The sequence below is a fragment of the Limanda limanda genome, chromosome 7, assembly GCF_963576545.1.
Source record: "Limanda limanda chromosome 7, fLimLim1.1, whole genome shotgun sequence".
NCBI classification, from domain to species: Eukaryota; Metazoa; Chordata; class Actinopteri; order Pleuronectiformes; family Pleuronectidae; genus Limanda; species Limanda limanda.
In genome coordinates, this window is record NC_083642.1 from 25,914,399 (window position 1) to 25,936,510 (window position 22,112).

Genomic DNA, 22,112 nt, shown 5'->3' on the forward strand with positions numbered 1-22,112 from the left:
GATGAAATTTAAGTCTGGGATGAAGATAAAACAATCGCACAAATAATTATGTTTATTCATAACTCTCAAAATATCAAAGCATGTGTTTATCCTCTTTAATGTTCAATGTGGAGCTATCAGGTCTGTGATCAGTCACCGCCCATGTGACCCACACGGGGCGTGGCTTAGGGCGTCAACAGTGATTGACGTGGGCACCGCGAACCAGGAAGCCAGCCGTGACATCACTTTCCAGAATTCCCCCTCCAGGAGCGTCTCATCGACGGAAGCCAGAGCGACTCAGGAGAGCGAAACCAGAGAAATAAAGAGAGGAGAGTGCCGCTGTCAGCCGTCCACACGTGTTTCAGTCTGTTTCAGCCACCCACACATTAAAGGTGAGTGTCTCCATCAAGCCCGCCCTCGAACCTCAGCCTTGCTAGTTGCAGCTAACGGTCACAGCCAGGTTTACCCAGCAAGCTAGCGTTGCGGCTATAAGGTTAGCTGCCTGCTCCGCTGCTGTTTGTGTCGGAACAAAGACGCGCAGCTCTCAGCCTGCTCCGCTGTCCTTCATGTACTCCACAGTGTGGGCTTATTCCACACATCTGTTTGCTAGGCTGTGGAATAGTCTGCCCGGATCAGCTAACAGCCTGTGGTTCATTTTTAATGACAGTGGAGTGGGGCACCGCAGCGTTAGCTAACCTTTATTAGCCAGTCAGTCATATGACATACACAGGGCAGTTATACCGGCCTAACATTACACACACACACACACTTCCTCTCAGTATTATAATATGCTTAAGAAGCTTACGTGTGTTCAACCTGTGTGTTGTCTCTCAGCCTAAGGAAGTTGCTGTGTTGTTATAGCGTCATTACAACGACTCCTTGAGCCTGTTTACATGAGATAACTGAATGTGAGCCTCTGGACTCGTGTAATAGGACCTGGTCTATTTAACATGTACATTAGGAGAGAAAGGGTGTGGGTCACTTCAGTTTTTTCTTTTTCCATTAACAGTCCTCTTCCTCCCACTCCTTCTGTCTCTTGCCCAACCATATCAATAGACTGGAATAAGTTGCCAAGCAGACCACATTCTTCTATTTAACCAATTCGTTCAGGCTGGCTGAAGTTAGCTCCGTCTTTCCTCTCCAGGATCCACCAAAGCTTTTTGGTTTGCTTCCTTTGCCTCACACCTTGAGGCAGAGGAACAAGTAGCACAAAAGCTAAACCACTCTGAGTAATATAAATTTAATCTTACATGTTGTTGTTTTTTTGTGTGTTTTTTTTTACAATTGCTGGAAATTCCCCCTTTTACATTCCACTTGTCCCTCTCATCTGAGCTGCAGTAGCAGAGGTGACTCGGGGGATTAGATTATGTCATTTTTCCCAGGCTTATTTACTTATAACTCTAGCCTGCACGTCCGAAGGTGGGAGGGTGAGGGTAATAAACGAGCAAACAAGCACAGCTGAAAAGTAAACACTAGAAGGTACTGAAATGGCTCTCTGTGTCCACTAACACAATGGTGCGCTTGTCTGCCAGCACTGACCATATGAGACTGGAGTAGTGGCTGGAGTAGCTTGGAGAGTGAGATGTCGCAGTAATGTGATTGTGGTTTATTTCAGGGAAGACTTGGGCTTTTGACCTCATATAGTGATGTCCTGTGTCAGATTTTCACACATGAACTACGACACAGACATCTCCGGAAGTGAGCGGTTCTCGAGCAGACATCACACCATATGGCCAAAAGCTCTCTTGTCGACACGTATGGCACTGCTTTTTTTATCATTAGATATTTTGCCAGCGTTTCTTTGACTTGACCTGAGTGTGTTTTTCATATAGCTGCCTTCTGTGACTGTCATGTCAGTACCTATTCATTTTCACAGAGGATCAACATATCTGTGTTTATATAATACTGTTCTCTTCCTTGCTTTGTTTTTCTGTGTTTTTTTTTAGCAAGATAACAGTTAACATGTCTTGTGATGGTGACACAGTGTGGTGAGGAAAATCTGTGATGCTTCGGTTCCATTACTAGAGGGTCTGGAAAGAGAAAGACTGAAGTTCAGTCCGTCCCAGGTTAAGCGGATCATGTATTGGCTGTGACATGATCACATGACAACATTGAATATAGTTTTCTTTGTCACTGTCTTCATAAAATTCAGTGTTTTCTTTATCAGATCATTCAGTCACGTAGTCATCGTAGGATGCCAACTCAATTTGGCCCTGTGGCCACTAGAACAAGTTCCTAGCTGTGTGATTGATTTTAAATTTGAGTTTGAGCAACTGAAATTGGTATTGATTTGCACTACTTCAAATATTAAGTATAAGTTATAAGTTTTAACCCAGAAATAGGGGTTTACCATGAAAGACAGATGAAAAACATTTAAGGCTTAGATTGGGAGTTTTTGTGCTTTTTTAATATTCAATTAATGATTTATATAGATAAAGTGCTTTATTTTAGTATTATTTGGAAAATATTTTTATGCAATTAGAGTATTTTTTCTAATATTTCAGAAACAAAAGTTTATGTTTAATTTTCGTACAATATCATGTGAATATACAACCCCAAAAATGTTACATGTATTTTCACTTTGGTAATTATTAGTAATTATAATTATTCTTATTACAGATTTATGGCATGACACTTCATATCTTATTCAGCTACCAGAGAAATAAACAGCAGGGAAAGATTCCATATGACAAGTCAAGTGAGTCAAGAGAGAAATGGAGGGCTGCACCCAGTGCTAACAGAGAATGTAAAGATATGGCAAACACTGTGTTAGACCTTATCCCGCCATCTGTGGAGAACATTCCACCAGTTGTGGTTGATGTAGCACAAGAGCGGCCAGAAAATGCATGTCCAACATGCCCCACTTTAACATGTCATGTTTAATGAATTGTTTGTTCACAACAATGTGTGCTGCACTTAAATGTTCTTAATGAGATTTTTATTTTTAAAAATGTTTATGAAATGTTTGTGTTCATGAAAATTCTATGAAATAAAAAAAATCGGGTTTAAATCGTTTTTTTTAATGGAATTTATTGTTTATTGATCTCTCTAAACGCAACTACTTTGTTTTTAATGACTTTATATTAGTGAGAAATTGTAAAAAAAAATTATGCATATTAAGGAAATGAATTAGGGCCACAGCCATTCATCTAGATCAGACATGGGCAGAGTACGGCCCGCGGGCCGTATATGGCCCGTTGGGCTTTTTAATCCGGCCCGCCGAACTTGTCCAAATTAAAAAAAATTAAATTAAAAAAATTCTTTTTTTTTTTTTTTTGGAAACTAACAATTTTGTAGCACTTATATGACACGTACTTATAGAACTTTGTAGTTTTGCTTTATTTTTGAAGAAATCGTACTTTCTTGATTCTTGTTGTTCTGGGTTTGAACCCTCGGGGTTGAATGGACTTATTGTAAGTTGCTTTGGATAAAAGCGTCAGCTAAATTAAATTTGCCAGGGAGTGTGGTGTATAGGGCTTGAAAAGGCACATGATCTCCCTTCACCTTTTCCCTTTGCCCTGTGAGCCCTTCTGTAAAATGAGAGGATCAAGGAAACAAAAAGTGGACAATGAGTGCCGAGTGTTTAACACGGAGTCGACAACAAAATACTTTTTCACTGATGTCCAATCGAAGGCTGTATGCCTGATATGCCGAGAAACTGTCGCAGTTTTCAGGGAGTACAACATCAGCCGTCACTTTGCTACGAAGTCAGTCAACGCAAGAACGGGTTGCTGCAGCTCAGAGGTTGGCGACTTATTTACAGACTCAGCAACATTTTTTTTCACAGACAAACTGCGATTAAAGAGTCATCTACCAAGGCATGTTTTTTGGGGGGCATTCGAAATAGCAAAGGCTAGCAAGCCTTTTTCTGAAGGCGGGTTTTTGTTAAATGGCCTTGCAAATAAGTGCTTTGCTACTTGGTAAAGGCAAAAATCCTTTCATGTAATGATTTTTCCATGTCATTTATATTAGTTCACAAAAACACCCCATCCATCTGTTCCTGGCCCGGCCCCTCTGTCAAATTTTGGAACCCATTGTGGCCCGCGAGTCAAAAAGTTTGCCTAGAAATAACGTTTTTTTGTAGGTCATACCACATGATATCCAAATGTGGCAATTACATACCAGCTCTTGAAAAGGTAATTAGAGAGATTTACAAACCTGTTGCTGCTTCCATGGGTCCTTGGCAAAATGGTTTATGATGCAACTTCCTGGATTTCAACATCAAAGTCCCAAATTGGTCATTTCTTGATGGTGTGATCGTTGCACCACATGATATTTCATAAAACGGACAGCATCTGAGAAAATTTGTTCGTGTAATATGATGGAAATATAAACACAAATGCGTTGCAATTTTGTATAGGAGAACAAAACAATTTGGAAATCATGCAAAATATGGCAGAAAATAAATTTGAATAGATTTTGAGTAATTTCAAAGAAGTTTTCACAACAGCAGACATGGCCGGACATTGGCACCACATGATATTTTTTAAACTTTAAAAAACAGAAACATTGAAATAAGTAATGGTTTTTGGAAATTTAAAGTGTGTACATATACATGAGAGGAACTAAATATGGTATTTCTTCATGTATATTTAAACCTTTTAACTGAAGAAAATGCAGTCGGACAGAAAATATAGGCGGCACGTCAGTGACTATCTTTATTATGTCTAATTGGATCTGTACACCTTTACTTTGACAGTTGAGACTGATAGAAAATACGTTGAGAGGAGGGGTGACATGCAGCAAATGTCTGCAACTTGAGTCAAACTGGGGACATAGCTGTTTATATAACCCTTGATATAATAATTGTGTACCTTTTATGTAATGGTTCCAAATCACCATAGACAATATGGCACAGAGAGAAATGTGTTCATTGGATTCAAACGAACTGTTTTCTGACTCCAACATACTTGTGTTTACTAGCCGTCAGATCATATCTGCATGTCTCTGCTTGTGTTATTGTGCTATGGGCGTGATGCTGGTCAGGTGACTGACTTATTGCTCACTTCCTCTTCAGGCTGCTGTTTAGTTTCTGTGCTGTACTAATGAATCTAGTTTTGGTTGGAGCTGGACCACAGGAGTTCCCACTGTCATGTAGAAACCATTATGGTTTGTTACATAATGGGATCCTGCGAGCCAGCACTGCCTGTGCTTGGGTGCTTTCATGCTTTATAAAACTCCATTCATGTTTACACATGTATGTCCTGCATCAGCTTATACTTGTCACATGTCAAAGGTGTGCACAGGTTTTTCATTGTAATTTTGCAGTTTTAAGTGTGTGTTGTTAGTGTTTGAGCAACAAGTAGAGCAAGAACAGTCTGGAAGTCCAGTTGCCCAATGTAGCTGAACTACTTCTGCTCCCTCTGTCCTCCTTTCTCACTTTGGTCCACATGTAAGTCATTTGCAATAATGATGCCAAAGCTCAAAGTCATCACACTCATTTATCAACCGTGTGAGAACAGGTTTAGATAAGAAGATGTGGTGCCTGGGTTAAGTGATCCATCGTGAAGTTACAATATGTGGCCCTCTTATTGTCTCAGTGCTTTACACAGACTGACAGTGTCTATGCAGGCACCCGTCCATAAGCTGATGTGCTGTGGTAGTTTGTGCTATTTCTGGAACATTGCTGCCAGTGCTTAACTGTGTTTTCGGAAATTGTACTGCATAAACCTGGCTATTCTGTGGCTGTATATTATATATATATGTTTTTCTACCAAATGATGTTTGGTTCCCTCTGTTTTTTGTGTTGGACAATAAACTTACATTATCTGCTCATTATCAAGCAACAAACTGCAGAGGTTTAAAACAATTCTGTCAACATATATGCCAGGAGCGGATTTTACTTATATTGCCCATGTTAAGTTATCCTCCTATAATTATTAATTGCGACATAAATTCCATCCATATATAATTAGCTTGATATAATAAATACACATTGTGCAAGCACAGTGAGGACGTATAATAGTTCACTGACCTACCTCGTATTTGTAACATTAGTCTTTAAACTTCATAAGCCAAATACTAATAATATGAAATTTATTATTATAATTATCAATACCGACTGATTTTTATTTGGCCGAATCGTTTATTAGGGCCCGAGCACCGACAGTGCGAAGCCCCTTTTGCTTTTCCTTTGATTATTTTCGATCTTCACGAAATTCAGAAGACACGTGTATCATGACCGAATTAGATTAGATTAGATTAGAAGTAGATTAAAGCAACGGGAAATTGGCAATTTTGGATTAAGTGGCCTTTTTTTTACCATTTGCACAAGACAAACTCCTCCTAGAGATTTCACCAGATCAACTTAAAAAAATTCAGTGAGTGTCATCTAGACAACATGGAGATTAAAATCAACTGTTGTAATGAAGTTGTTGTAACTCCGCTGTATATGGTTGAATCTGCCCCGAATTGCTCACACTTCATCAGAGCCCAAACCTGTGATAGTGATAGCGCCACTTACTTTACAACCTTAATTTGGTTTACATAAAATGTTCACCTTGTGGTCTGCACTTGATGGCATGGACTGTACTGTGTGATTAGTAGGCGGAGACCGGCACATGTGACGGATGCAGGAAGTGACGCCTTTATCCCTCCTGCGGTGAACATAACGCACGCACCACAGGTCCGTTTTGCCAGTCCCCATCCACCCTCCCCATGGCAGCATCAGGTTCCTGGTTCGCAAATGTTCGGCCTCAGTGCTTTATATAAAAGATCACTTTTAAGGATTCATTAAGCGAAGAATTTCTTGTCAGTTTGCTTTAATGTCACAGTGTCAGTGGTCATAGATTCCTTTGATGTCTTGATTGACTGTTGCAAAGGTGAAAGATTTATACGATGTGAAAAGAAACAGTGTTTTTGACCAGAACAGATCTATGCCTAGTCTTTCTGTTGAGATAGTGATAGTACCACCTACTCCAATAGAAAGTAAGCCTCGTTTTACAACTATAATTTGATTTACATTAAATATTCACTGTGTGGTCTACACTTGATGGCGTGGACTGCAATGCAGTGATTAGTGGGCGTGGTCCACTGCTGCGGGACAAGACACACGCAACGCAGAGCCGTTTCGCCCGGTCCTTGTTCGCCCCACGGCAGCATCGGGTCCCGAGTTCGCAAGTGCTCTGGCCCTCACAGTGCTGCTTCACAGCCCTAATTAATTATTATAATCATGTTCTTTTATTACTTTTTTCCTTAAAGTTAAAATACGTTGTAAAAAATTTTTTTTTGCTAAACCAAGCGTCCAAACATATTCAATTTACTGTCATAAAAAATTATGAAAAGCAGTGATTCTAAGATTTAAGAAGCTGCCTGAAGCTGTGGTTAGTGCTGCCAACTCCTGAGCAGAATATGTGTCTCTCTTTGGTTTTCTTCATCAGTTTCCTGTTTGTCAAGTGAACAGCACTGTTTTGGTTTTGTCTGTTGTTTGTAGAAAAAACACACTTAACCAGAGTTGCTTTTGTCTGTCTGGAAAATTGCAGGACTAGCATCCCTTTAGAATCACATGGTAATTTGATGCATTATCAATGTAGAATGGAGCTTAAAGGTAATGGATAACTTAAGTCCTTTGCTGAGGCCTATATAGTAGGGTTATTATCTGATTCAGCCATTCTGTCCTCCTTCTGTTTAGGTCATCGACTCACTGCTGTTTGTGTTTTCTCTTTAAGATGTCTCTGTATCCATCTCTTGAGGACTTGAAGGTCGACAAGGTCATTAAGGTAAGTTTTAGTTTTTTTCAATTTATTCTACTAGTCTACTGTAATATCTTTTAGATCTTTAGAGCTTTTAGAACTTTGAAGATCTCATAGAAATATTATAATAATCTATAATAGTTTTATGGGCAGATCAGGCTGCTTTAGTTTTTGTCATTCTTTGTTTGATCTGTCTTTTATGAGTCCTAAATTAATAAAAGTCAATAAAAAGTAGAGCTGCACAATATATATCGAAAAGGCTTCTTCATCGAGATATCAACATGCGTGATATACGTATCGCAAAGTAGGGATGTCACGAGAACCGATACCTACGATACCTTTCGATACTAACATAACAAAACGATGCCGATGCCCAAGTTTTTGAAGTACCGTAGGCACCGTCAGCTTCGATGCCAGCAGCTGTTAGCAACTTATCATTAGCATCGGTGCTGCGCCAGTCGACGTTTACATTCTGAAAACCAAGACGGCAACTGCGGCTGCAGCGTTCGCCCCACCTCGACTTGTTTATTAAAAAGGCACAAAGAGTCGTGTATGGAAGTATTTTGCGTTTGACGCCGGGTTTACACCGGACACGGAAGCAACGCCGCCGCTCCGCGCTAATCCTTAGCGCGCCTGCACATGGTTGTTTACACCGGAAGCTGAAGCGGCGCATGGGAGTGGATGGGAGCCAGCTGTTATTTAAGGCTTGGTGCTGCGCTTACGAGTCGCTTTGGCGTCGCTTCAGCGTCCGGTGTAAACCCGGCGTGAGGCAGATATATCATTTAATGCATAACGTGTCTCACAACAAAGCGTCACTCGCATGCGACCGCAACTACCGTATAACCCTCAGTATATGCGCAGCGCAAGCACATTGAATTACCGTATATGACATTAACAACATCCAAATAATGCACTTTTTTTTTGCCGTGGTATCGAAATTGGCATCGAGAATCGTGTTATTTTACTGGTATTGGCACCGACTACTGAATTTTTGGTATCGTGACACCCCTATCGCAAAGCACGGCTTAAACTGCAATAAAGGTTGTTCCTTTTCACATGTATTCACGCTCTGCATGTCAATGTATTTGGCCAATCACATGGATCCCTGCTGCCCTACATAATAAATTAATGATATTCATATCATTGACGGGTTTTCCTTCAACGAATCATTGTCGGAAGAAGAGACTTAGAAGAGAATAGAAAGAGAACAGAGAATTCCTCAAATCTTGCTCTGCCTGCTCCCAACTAAATTCTACTATGGAAACTTAAAGGGCTTGCATTTCTTTTGAAACTTCATGTGACCTTGTGACCAGCCTACTTCAGTTTCTTCTTCCTTTCTTCTCATTTGTATTGTATTGATTGCATCTCACTGCCATCCACTGACTCTAGGCCCAGGCCCAGTTTGCTCAGACCACCACCCCCATGCCGGCCATCACTGAGGGAACCTACCAGCCTCAGCTTGCTACTCTTGGGATGCCAGGATCAGGTGAGTGTCATATATAGTTTCAAAAGCTTTTATAGAATATTTTATCCCTCTTTTGTGAAGAAAACGTGTTTACACATTAAACATTACAAGTCAAAGCCATTTTCCATTTTCTTGTTTGTAAAGGGTGTCTGTGTGTGGGGGGTCTGCGGTTCATTGAATAAGCACAGATCTCTAGTATTGGGGGCGGATGAATACGTGTGGAGTGGAGTGAGGAGACTGGGGTGGGAGGTGTAGTTATGCCCCCCCCCGACTATGATTTCTCAATCTTTCTTTCTGTTTCACCCGTTGTGTTTTGGCTCATGATATTGTGTTTTTTGAGATTGTATGAAAATGGGACCTAACTGCAGTAAATTTTACTCGGATGGAAGAAAATAGAGAGAGACGAGTAAGGCACCCACACATGATTAAAAGTGGGTAAAAGATGGACATGGGGCCCATTAGAGATTAGAGAAGACAAACTTTCGGCTTATTCTCAATCACATCTTTCAATTTTCTCAATCTCCAGCTCATTCTGCTTCTCTTTTCTCTGTTTGGATGTAGAGTCCTGTGGGCTTTTGGTCTTTTGTTTTTATCTCAGCAGTGACCAGAAGTTACCATGGAGACTGGCTCTGGCAGTTGTGCTAGGACAGGGCATGATGGGAGACAGAGAGAGGAGGAGGAGTTGATTTGAAAAAGAACGAGGAGGGAGGGGGCGGGGGGCAGCAGTAAGCTTGAGGGGTAAAGGAAGAGTTTGTACTCTTAGTGGTGAGGAAAGAAAGAGACAGGGAGGTGAAAGGAGATGGCCTGGTTGACATCCGTGCTGGACCACAGCCCACTCTGTTCCATCTTCTCAGATGTGGCGTCCCTGCACACAAGGCAATGACAGTCCAGACCTGTCCTGATTGTGGCTCTCCCATGGTGGAACAATGTACCAAATGCCATCAGAGCACGTCCGTCCCTCTTATCGTTAAGAACCTCTGAAGTCTCCCTTATTTCAAAGCAGCTCCTCTCCTGACATTAAACACCCTAGCAAGTTAACTTATTAAAGCCTCTGTTCCACTGCTCAAAAAACCCACTCACATCTGGCTGCTTTTGTCTGCTACGGGAATAAATATAGTTGGCATTAACCTACGGTTCAAATGACTATGCAGGTTTGTAGTGATGGAAACATTAAATCCAGGTGAATGCGCTATTGTGCGCAACTGAAAGGCAAACCTCTTTTATTGAGTTTATCGGAGTATTTTTGGTGTAAAAGAGGCACGCTCAGCACTTACATCAAGGTCTACTGCTGTACTGAAGCTTTTCAGAATCAGTATCAGAATCAGAAGTATTTTATTGCCAAGTACGTTCACACATACAAGGAATTTGCTCTGGTAATTGGTGCAAACAATGAACATAGAACATAAAGACGCAATAAATACAACATGCATGGAGAGCAATAAAAAATGGGAAACCAGTATATATTTACTCACTGTTTACTTCTTATTTACTCACTTTTTATCAATATTTATACAAAGTAACATTTATTTTGAGATAAACATTTCTGAATAAAAATATATAAAAATATAAAATATAAAAAGTGAAGTAAAAAGTGAAATGCTAAATGCAAAACAGTTAACAGTGTCATATTGCAATATGCAATGTAGTGCAGTATAATATAATATTATATGATATAATGTGTTAAATTAACACATCCTAGAGGTGTGGGGGTGGAATAAAAGTCCGAGTCAGGTGGGGGTCCCGGGCCTTGTTGATAAGGCCAACTGCAGTCGGGAAGAAGCTGGTCTTGTGGCAGGAGGTTTTGGTCCTGATGGCCCGCAGCCTCCTGCCCGAGGGAAGAACCTCAAAGAGTTTGTGACCCGGGTGGGAGGGATCGGCCACAATCTTACCTGCACGCCTCAGGGTCCTAGAGGCAAACAGGTCCTGTAGAGATGGCAGATTGCAGCCAATCACCTTCTCAGCAGATCGGATGATCCACTGCAGCCTCCTTTTGTCATTAGTGGTGGCAGCAGCGAACCAGATGGTGATGGAGGAGGTGAGGATGGACTCAATGATGCAGGTGTAGAAGTGCACCATCATTGTCTTTGGCAGGATGAACTTCTTGAGCTGTCGCAGGAAGTACATCCTCTGTTGTCCTCTTTTGGTGATGGAGCTGATGTTAAGCTCCGCTTTTGTGTCGTCCCTCAGTTTTAAGTCGCTTTGGATAAAATCATCAGCCAAATGAGTAAATGTAAATTGGTCAGATTCCCTTAGTCTGTAAATAGTGATCACTGCACATACATGGCCTCAGTAACATGGTCTTGCTTCTGCCTGCCAAGGTTTTCTTTAATCATTTTAGCAACATTCGGGCTATTAACATTTTGAATCTGCATTTTCAAAGCTGAAAGATCATTTCATTTCAGATTTTACCCTGCCTTCCTTATAGCTTCAACAGGACACATTTGCCTGGTAAAGCAAGATTTATAATCAGCCAGCAGCTTCTCATTTACTGACTAATTATGAAGTATAGGTTGAGTTCAAGGGCTGTTTCCCACACACTGTTATTGTGTGAAAATGGTCAGATAAGGCAACTGCAAGAACAGGGCAATTGTATAGTTTCTGATATAGCCATTTGTTTTATTTTTATTCTGTGGGCTTGGATGTGCAGGCATGTTTTGGAGAGGTGAATGAAAGAAAAGGTGAAGAAGAAGGAAAGCACAGAAATCTAAATGTGGAAAAAAGAGTAGGGGTAGGCCAATAGAAATGACAAGGCTTTCTCTGTTTTCTAAAATATATTAAAAATATTCAGTAGCACATGATGAGTCAGACCTGACTTGTTCTATCAGCTGTACTGTTTGTGTTAAGCTAACATGTTGCTCTCTTCCTGTTTTGTACTATGACTAGAGCTGTTTCCTTCTGATCACATGGGTGTGGTTAATTTGTTGCTGACTCACACCATGTTGACTTGACATTATCTTGTAAAATCACTGCACAGTCATTGTTGTTGAACGAGGAAAGTCACTGAATAATACATACATTAGTTTCGACTTAGATCCGGATCATTAAAACTGGCAGCTGAAAAGACATATGGTTATATATTTATCATATCATTTATTTAATAAAAGCCAAGTTTTTTACCTAGTAGTTTGAGAAACTGACTTATTGAGATATGTCTTAATTTTCACATTGTTTAGTGTATATTATATATTTCAATTATGATATTACTAGTACACTATAAACCTGCCTGTTTGGCATGGGCTGTTCTCTTGTGTTAATTCCTTGGAGCTACTTCAAAATTATTCCTCATCATTTGTGAGTACTCCTCAAACAGTTCTACAATATACTGTCACAGTCTATGCTGCAGAGTGAAGTTAAAAAACAATGTGTTCATCTTACCGTATTTATCTGCAATGAGTTTGAATGATTTACTAAGCTACTGTTATTTTTTCATGCATTACATGCCAGTGGTCAGCTTCAGGGCGATAAGAAGCATTGCAGCAACAAAATTTAAACATTGTGCTTTAACTTTGAAGAAAAATGGCAGGAAATGTGTCTGTGTCTGGCCGATATGGTGAAATAAAAATGGTCAAATGATCAAAAACGATTTAGATCAACCACTAATGTAATTTACCGGAGGACATAAGAGAAGACATGTTCAAATTGGTCCACAGACTGAATGTCAGCACCCTGCCCTGCTACAGTCACCTATTTGTTTTCAAATCTAGCGTTATCTATATTATTGACTGTATCGCCTTTTCAAATTGCACCAACTTGGCAGTGCACATTCTTGGGCCATAGCGGTTTGCGATATATTCACATAAAGACAGACAGATGTCTGTGATATTAGTAGATAAAAGGAATCAACATACAGACCGTAGCTAGGACTTTACATTAGCTTCTACTTGGGCGTTACTGATTCTGAGACTTAAACATATGCCCATACTTTCATATCATAAAACAGGATGAGAAAACCAAGATATATTTCAACCTTATGTAACACATATTGTCATTACATAATTAACAGTAAAACACGTGTTAGTTAGTTAGGGACATGATAATATTTTGTTAGAATTATAAATGACACAATCTGTTATCTTCTTGTTGCATTTGTCACATAAGTATTTTGGCCGAACAATGATCGAGTGATTTCACCTTCGGTAAATGTTTGGCAAGTTTAATCAGCCCAAGTATAACCTGAGTGAAAAGCACAAAACTGAATAGTGGTGCCAGGAACGTTTATTGCATTGCAACCTACAGTGGTCAAAAGAGGCTTCAGTGAATATCATGAATGACATTGTTGAACAAAAAATACAAAATCTAGGAAAGAATGACATCTGATTTGAAAGAAAAAAAACTCATGTTTAGTGGCATATTTGTATACCTGCAACTTACAAAATAAAATGTACATTTGGATGTGGACACAATTTCTTAATTTTATTTGATCACGGTAAGAGCTTAAGAAAAATATAAATTTGTATTGCCATATACACCTTAATGTATTTATGTATTCAATATGTAACCAAAAGTTTAAAAATGATTTTCTCTCCTCCTCCACCGTCTCCCTCTTCTCCTACTAACCAACTGTCTCTCACTCTCCATCTCTCCCACCTGTTTGCCCTCCCTCCATCTGCTGTCCACAACTCAATTCTTTCTTTGGCCTCTCTCCACCCACCTCCTCCTTTCACCCAAATTCGTCCAGCCTTGTACCCGAATCTGGAGGAGCTGGGCGACTACATGGGCCTGGCCCTCAACAGTGATGAAGTCCACAGGAACCTGGCCCTCATGCCTGTGGCTGACAATGTAAGTGTTTGTTGTGTATTTTTTTGATTTTCCCAAATTGTTTTGGTGTTTCTGCTGCCTCCAAGTGGCCATTGTTTTGTAAATAGAAGGCGCCATGAGCTGTAGCTGTATCCAGGCACAGCAGTACTTCCTGTTGATCCACATTAGTGAATGACTCAACTCAGGCCTGGAGCGGTGTGTGGGAGTCTGTGAGCTCTTCACTCTCCTCCAATTCAGTGTATGTAGGGATGTGTGTGTGCACAAGTGCGTGGATCCTGCACATGTCAAGGCTCTTGTAGCACCTGAGCTTATCAGCTGGCATCTCTTTGTTCTCAGCCTTTTATTAGTGTCTTCACCTCGACCATTATTTGTATTTTTTTAACACGTGTATGATTTCTTCATTGTTAGTGCGAAGCATATTAATGATGGAGTTTTCAAAAGCAGTGCCTGTAGCATTCCTGACCTCATTCACTGGTGGAGGAGGAGATGACATTGAATCCTCCCACATACCTCTATTTGATGCAGCATTCCATTTTATCTCAAAATTGTAATTTCCATCTTAAATCCTTTTTTTCCTGTCATCTCTCCCAACCCCCCCCCACTTCCTCACACTTGCTCTATCTCAACCCACCTCTTCACACTTGCTCATCCTCCTTCCTGTCTGGCTTTCGTTCTTCACTCCTCAGCAAGTAGCTGTGCCTTCCAGCTCAGGTGTTGGGGGCATGGTGCGGCCCGTGACAGGGGCAGACGTTGGCATCATGCGGGCAGAGATCCGCCCGGGGCTGCGGGAGATTATACTCTGTAAGGACCAGGATAACAAGATGGGACTCCGGCTCCGCTCCATCGACAACGTGAGTCAGCGTCACTTCCTCTTGACAGGGACTTGCATTGTTGTTAACCCCCATTCAACACCACACAAACCATGCCCCCTTATACACTCGCCCATATAAGTTCAGGATTAAGTAGGGGTGTAGCAGTACAGGTATCCCAAACAAACACTTCTGGTACAGGCCTTTGCAGCGAGTCCAACTGCAGACATTAGTGGATGTGCTGTAGGCTTGTGGTCTTAGCGACCACAGACAAGTGTGATTTAAATCTGCTGTGTGGGAACACATCAGTTTTACAGTCTACTATAATGACAACAGACAAAGACAAGTGGATCTTAAAAAAAACGCTAATTTAGACTGTGTCAAAGTAATAACAAGCGCCTCAGGTGTAGCAGCGGTCATGCAACCATTCTCTGTTGTTGAGACCACAAGGTTTAATCACACATGAAAGTAATTGAGACCCGTTACGAAGTTCTCTCTTGTCCACATTTCAGCCAGCAAGTCACACCAGCCCTTTATAAACCTCTGCCCCTAGCGTTTGAGTGTTCTCCACAGCGAATAGATTGTTAGTTCAGCTAAAACAGTGAAAGAGTTATGTTATTATCGAAGGTAAAGATGCTGTAAGAAAAACAATAACAGTAAATTATCTGTTCTGATACTTGGCCAGCTTTAGAGTGGTAATAATGAATGTGCACTGGGGTCACATTCTGGTCTCAGACTTTTAAAATTCACTGTTGTTAATAATTCAGTTTGTACTGAGTTGCACTAATACAGTGGGCAGGGTTGATAAATGAGTTGGCAAATAAAGAAGATGCAGAGTATTGCAGCCATGGATTTACTGCTGAAAAGAAATGGACAGCTCAATCGTGATGTTTTTTTTACACAACGCAAAATATTCTGCAGGAAACAAAGCAACCAAAGAAGAGACAACATGCTCCGTTTTGACTTGTATTATTCATCAATTTTCTGAGTCCTCCAAATAAGGCAGTAAAACCTGAAGTGTATTGCTCCAGTCAAGTAAAACAGTGTAGCCCGAGCCTTCTTTTGATGTTTTGCATCATTCCCTTCAGTTGTTCATTGTTTTAAATCATCTAGAAATTCTTCTCTCTTTTTTTTTCATGAATATCTAACATCTTTTTCCTGAGTCCTTTTTTCTAGCCACCGTCAGTTTTCGGTCTCTTCCCCTCCCTTCTTACATTCCCTTGAGCCATGTTCAATGTTTTATCTGTTTCCTCTTTCCTCTCACAGGGAGTGTTTATCCAGCTGGTGCAGGCTAATTCCCCTGCGGCCCTGGCCGGTCTGCGTTTTGGGGACCAGGTCCTTCAGGTCAACGGTCAGAACTGTGCCGGCTGGAGCGTAGACAAAGCCCACAAGGCCCTGAAGGCTGCAGCTGAGACACGCATCGAGCTTGTGGTCAGGGACAGGTGAGGAGTCTTTGATTCACTGAGGAAAAAAGATTTTAACAGTGTGTCCTGAAACTTACATCAATGTTCTTGACTTGTTTGGCGATTTTACCATTTTCAGCTATCGGATTTCATCACCAAAATGACTCATATGTTGACTCCTATTTTAGTGTGACATTTTTTTTGTTAGTAGAGATAACTGTCCCATATACTTTGACATACAGAGACACACCAGTCAGTTTAACTTCAGGTTTATCAATCTGTCCATTTTGGAAGCAGTGGTGATTGTGAATCTATTTCACTTGCTGTGGTGCAAATGAAAGTAACAACAGGTGCGATGGAGAGGCTTAAGCAGGACAACCCCCAAAAGGAATGGTTTTACATGTGGTGGCCACAGAAAATGGCTCTCTTCTTATCCTTCCTGACAGATTCTTCTCTAGTTTTGTGTTCTGCCAGTGTCCTTATCACTAAGGTAGCATAAGGTGGTACCTTCAGCCCAATCAGGTAGCACAGGTAGCCCAGCTCTTCCAAAATGGCACATACATATGTGCAGTCGCAATTAGGTTTGCAGTGTCTCCCAGCTCAGTCTCAAGAGCATGGAGGAGATACCAGGAGACCAGCAGTTACACAAGGAGCATCATTATCTGGTCCTTTGTGCGAGGAGGAACAGGAGGAGCACTGCCAGAGCCCTACAAAATGACCTCCAGCAGGCTACTGGTGTGCTCACAGCCCAGCTTCGATTGGCATTTGCCAGAGAACACCAAAATCGACAAGTCAACACTGGTGCCCTCTTCTCTTAACAGATAAGAGCCAGTTCACACTGAGCAAATGTGTGAAAGAGTCTGGAGAAGCTGTGGTAAACGTTATGCTGCCTGTTACATCATCCAGCATGACTGGTTTGGCCGCGGGTCAGTGACGGTCTGGGGAGGCATATCCTTGGAGGGTCGCACAGACCTCCATGTCATAGCCAACGGTGCCCTGACTGCTGTTAGGTACCGGGATGATATCCTCCAAGCGATTGTCAGACCCTTCACTGGTGCAGTGGGCCCTGGATTTCTTCCTGGTGCAGGACAATGTCTAGCTTCATGTGGCCACAGTGTGTAGGCAGTTCCTGGATGATCCAATTTAGATCCTATGCAACGTTATGGATCGGTGTATACAACCCCACCAAACGTTAGCTACTGTTGCTGGCAGAGACAAACAGTCATTGAAAAACAGGCTGCAGCTCATGAGAACAGGCCCGGAAGCTAAATCAGCCTCTGAAGAAGATAGTTCATTTTGACAGCAGAGGATACTGTTTGCCAGAAGCACACAACATGGTTCTGTAGATTCATGCTGGATCTAACAGAAGCCTGCAGTCAAACAATTAGTTAATTTGTCTATGTGACATTATTGCTTAGTTTTTTGATGAACGTTTATTTTTTCTGTTTTAATGTTTAATCGTTTTGGTCCCCATGGTTTTGTTTGTAGATGTACTTAGTTTGAGAGAAAAGTACTGAGAATGTCTTAAATGCTTTATGATCCTCCAGATTATATTTTGATGATCATATATATATATTGAATGGAATCAGGCAAAGGATTTGTTGATCTCATCTCTATATCTTGTATTTAACAAATACTCTCCATTTCGCCAACAAACAAAGAAAGCATACAAACATCACATGTACATAAAAACCTTACATTTCTGTATGTATTTCTATATTTAATCCTAGAGAGATTTTGTCTGTTTCCTGTCAGTCTCACAGTAAGCTGCAGTGACTTCGATGTTTGGCTCCCTCTGGTGGTTCCTCCATCATTTGCTCTTTGCTACTCAACTCATCTTTTATCTATAATTTCAAAAACGTCAAATAGTTGTAGTAGTAGTAATAGTTTTTATTTTATAAATGTACAGATATTCTGTCAAAGAGTCTCATTATTACTCTTTGTAACAAAGCTTTATACCTGTGGATCCCTAATCCTTTCTCTCTCTCTCTCCCTCTCTCTCTCTGTTTGTGTGTGTGTGTTTGTGTGTGTCTGTAGGCCATTTCAGCGCACTGTCACCATGCAAAAAGACAGCTCAGGTCACGTGGGCTTCATCTACAAGTCTGGTAAAATCACCTCATTGGTCAAGGATGGCTCTGCTGCCCGCAACGGTCTGCTTACCGAGCATTTCATCTGTGAAATCAATGGACAGAACATTATCGGACTCAAGGTCAGACACTTGTTTCTCTGCATGTGATCCTTTGCATCAAATAGTTTGATCAGTATAAGTTAATAATTGGGTATGAAACAATGTGTGGGATGTAATCTGATGCATTTGAGAAGAGCAGAGAAAAACATGGACTATAAATTATTCATTACAATGATTCTCATAAGATGTTTGGTGGCTTTTAAGTTTCCACCTGGATGGCTGCTCCTATATAAATGAATGTAATAAAAAGTGGGCACGTGCAGCGATTTAATGTAAGTGCAGAACTCACCAACTCCCAAGTCCTTAAATGTAAAGTGTTTAGTAGGTATCAGCAATGTTTTCTTACTAGTTTGCTAGTTTTTTTTACCCTGTGGTTAGATTTAGTCTGAACCTAACATAGTGATTCTACAGTTTTTCTCCTCTGATTTGATGCATTTCATGATCACAAAACCACCCACTTCTCTTTTCCTTTCATACAACTAAAAGAAAACGTGTTGTCTGTCTGAAGGAGTCACTGTGTTGCTTCATTCACTTTGTGACAATTTACCAAGCTTCAAAACCTTAGATTCCATCATCAGTATGAGAAAGGATAGAGACTAAGCACATCAGTTACCTGGGGTTTACTAAAAAACCCTGAGGCAAAGAAACTAGAAAAAGTAGTTCTGATGTTTGACTGAGTAGATGAAAGTTGGGCAAATCTTTGAAGGGACACAAATTGTTGTCGGCAGTTGAGGTTTTGTGAGACTGTAACGCATCATTTGGAAAATGTAATGCTACAGGAATCTCATGTCAGCTCACAACAACATCCTCTGACAAAAAAAATGTACAAAAACAAATTCAGATTTTAGTATCTTAGGTCCAGACTTCCATTTTGAGCTGGTGATAGGTTATTTGGACCCAGAGTCCCAGCAAAGACATCCCACAGGGACACCCACCTGACCAATCACGAGTCAGTCGCAGCTGTCAATCATGTTTTATATTATCAAATATTCAATATCTGGTGTTAATGCCCTATACTATAGCCAGTCACCAGGGGGAAAGCAATATGTTTTGGCTTCACTTTTCTGTCCTTCATCTTTATACATATATTCATTGGGTTATACCTGCACACTACCTCATAGCGTGTGATGAGCTCTGGATAAGTCACACAGCATTTCTATCTAAGGAGCAGGTAGATGTGGGTGACGTTCTATGACCTCCTCTAAATGATACACATATGGAGCAGTGAACAGCATGCCCGAAATATTTAGTTCCTATTTTTTATCTCTTTTTATCTTCCAATATCAGACAACAGGTTTAAACTTAGTTAAAATGTTTTTTAATACCAGTGTGATTTATGTCTATTTTCTATCAACACATTGGAGAAAAACTCAAGTAAATGTCTTTCTCAAAACCTTTGTTTTTAATGTCATTTTTATTCAATTAAATGTGAATGTATTTTTTTTAAATAAAAAATGCTGACCAGTCACTTTGTGTAAATTCCAGGATTCTCAGATCAAGGACATTCTGACCACCTCTCCGACCACCATGACCATCACCATCATGCCCAAGTTCATCTATGAACACATGATTAAGAGGTGAGATAACAGTTGACCTGATCTAGTGAAATAAGCTCATCAGTCATGTAGTCAATTCATGTCAGTGAGTTATAAATGATCCGGTTACAGTTCACTTGGGCCTATGCTCAGCTCTAAGTCTGTGATGAGTCCACAGATTAACCCCAGGTTTTCTGGTTCCCCATGTTACACCCTCCCTTTTCCGTCATTCATTCCATGATTTGTAATATGTCTTAAACATATTGGTGTGATTTTGTTTTCCAGGATGTCCACTGGTCTCCTGCGGTCATCCATGGATCACTCTGTCCCAGAGGTGTGAGAACCAGGAGGACCAGTGTAAACTGTCAAGATATCTACTATACAGATCTCTCTCTCTCTCTCTTTCTCTGTTCTTTATTCATATCTACCTGTCTCTCTCCGTCTCACCCCAAATCACCTCCTGCATCAGAATCGCATCACCGTTTCTCATCCTTAACATCATAAAAATGCCTTTTTTTCTATTCAGTTGTTCACTCAATTATTTTACCTTTTCAACATTCCCTTCTCCTCTGTTGACATTTTTACTTTTTATATGTATTATCCTTGTAGTCTGAGTTATTTTTCCATTATTTTGTATTTGAGATGGAGTACAAAACAATTTTTGAAGCCATGCATACGATCATGAGTCCAGAGCTTCCTCCTCAGCGTCGAGATGAATCACTGGCAAATTATGTTTTTCACCTTGTCAAAATGCTGTAGAAGCCAGTGGTCAGTCGTTAAAAGCTAAAGAACCACAAAGATCACGGCTGCACTTTCTGTCCTAAAATTGACCCTTCAATGTGTATAGGTTACATCTAATCATGGCTGAACTAACACCCGGGGCCTCATGTGAAAACGTTGGCTGACTTTGTAACAGACCCCAGTGTATGGTTGTTTTTACTTGCCAGTAAAACTAATAGATTTTAACAAATTTGTCGATTTTAGTTAAAACCATATAATGGTGAATATTAGTGTTGATTTTCGGCACCAAGATCATGTTTTGATTATTTTGTTCCTTCTACTTGACACCTAACATTTATAGACCCTAGATTCTAACATGTACAGTAAGTGAGAGATACAATGTGGGAATTCCCAGCTCCTCAATGAGATGGCGATGAATCATTGCACCACACTTCCTGTCTCTGTGGGCGAACGTTACGATGAGACTCTGATGTGTTCGGCTGGTCGGTACTGGGAACAGCGTGTGCACATTTCAGGGGAAAGTGCAGGGAGATGGGCAACAGTACATGTTTGTTGTCATATGCAGCTTGGACTCGGCCCTGTCCATAAACACACGAGCAGCACAGTCAGACCAGATCCTGGTGCAGTGTGTTGGTGTTCGTCTTGTGTTACTTTCAAGGGAGTCTTTGGTATTTGTTTGGACAGGGTCCGCGCTGGGCAGACCCACTAAGTGCACTTTCCACTACCTTTTAAGAGGTTGATTTTCCTGTATCCATTTCAAGTTCAATGGTCGTGTTCATGGTGCCTCATGTTAATGAGAGAATTCATGAAAACAAACTTGTTAACTGCAGAAAAAATATTATGCTGAAAAATCATCTGCTCAGTTTAAATTCCTTCCTCTGCTGATGAGCACAGTGAGACTGAGCAGAGCTCGCGGGGATTTCTACTTGTTATATATAGAGTCGCTCCTTTTAATGCTGTTCATGTTCGGATGCATGCATTTCCTTTAATTTTCTAGGTATGTAATCAGATAAACATTACTGTCATTCTGTAAAAAAAAAAGTTTATATACGAATGTAACCAAGATAATATTGTAAAACAAATAAAAACTCCTTCTGTTCACATTAACTGGTTGGTGTTTGTTTCCCCCCTTCGCCTCATGTATATTAACATGTTACACAACACCAAGCAAATAAACATCCAGAGACAAAGACGACAAAAACATTTCCTCCATGCTGTTTAATATAGGGGCTTCTGCTCTTTCTTTACACAGTGTGGTGGGAGTGTGAATGGAGAAGTAGTCTACTGATGTATTATACTGTACACACTACTATTGCCATTAAAATAGTTCATTTACAACACATTATCTGTAGATACTAATGATGTCAGCTGATTGACTAAACAAGGCATTGAATGCCCTCAATGGCAGAATGTTAAAAGACTGGATATAAACTCTGTATACATACATTTTCATTACATAGTCTATGGAACATATATTCAGACAATCAGACAAGGAATAAAGCATAAAATGACATCACATGTTCAAATATTGACAACAAAAAAA

The 22,112-nt window shown here is 40.5% G+C and overlaps 1 protein-coding gene across 1 annotated transcript; it reads left to right on the forward strand.

Annotated features, from left to right (window-relative positions):
- Nucleotides 1-206: 206 nt before the first annotated feature.
- Nucleotides 207-21,676, forward strand: sdcbp2 (syndecan binding protein (syntenin) 2). The gene is made up of 9 exons (XM_061074360.1): nt 207-371; nt 7,647-7,697; nt 9,060-9,156; nt 13,814-13,914; nt 14,580-14,744; nt 15,969-16,144; nt 18,143-18,314; nt 19,779-19,870; nt 20,114-21,676. The coding sequence occupies exons 2-9, from the start codon at nt 7,647-7,649 to the stop codon at nt 20,166-20,168; spliced, it is 909 nt and encodes a 302-aa protein (XP_060930343.1). The 5' UTR covers nt 207-371; the 3' UTR covers nt 20,169-21,676.
- The last annotated feature ends 436 nt before the right edge of the window (nt 21,677-22,112 follow it).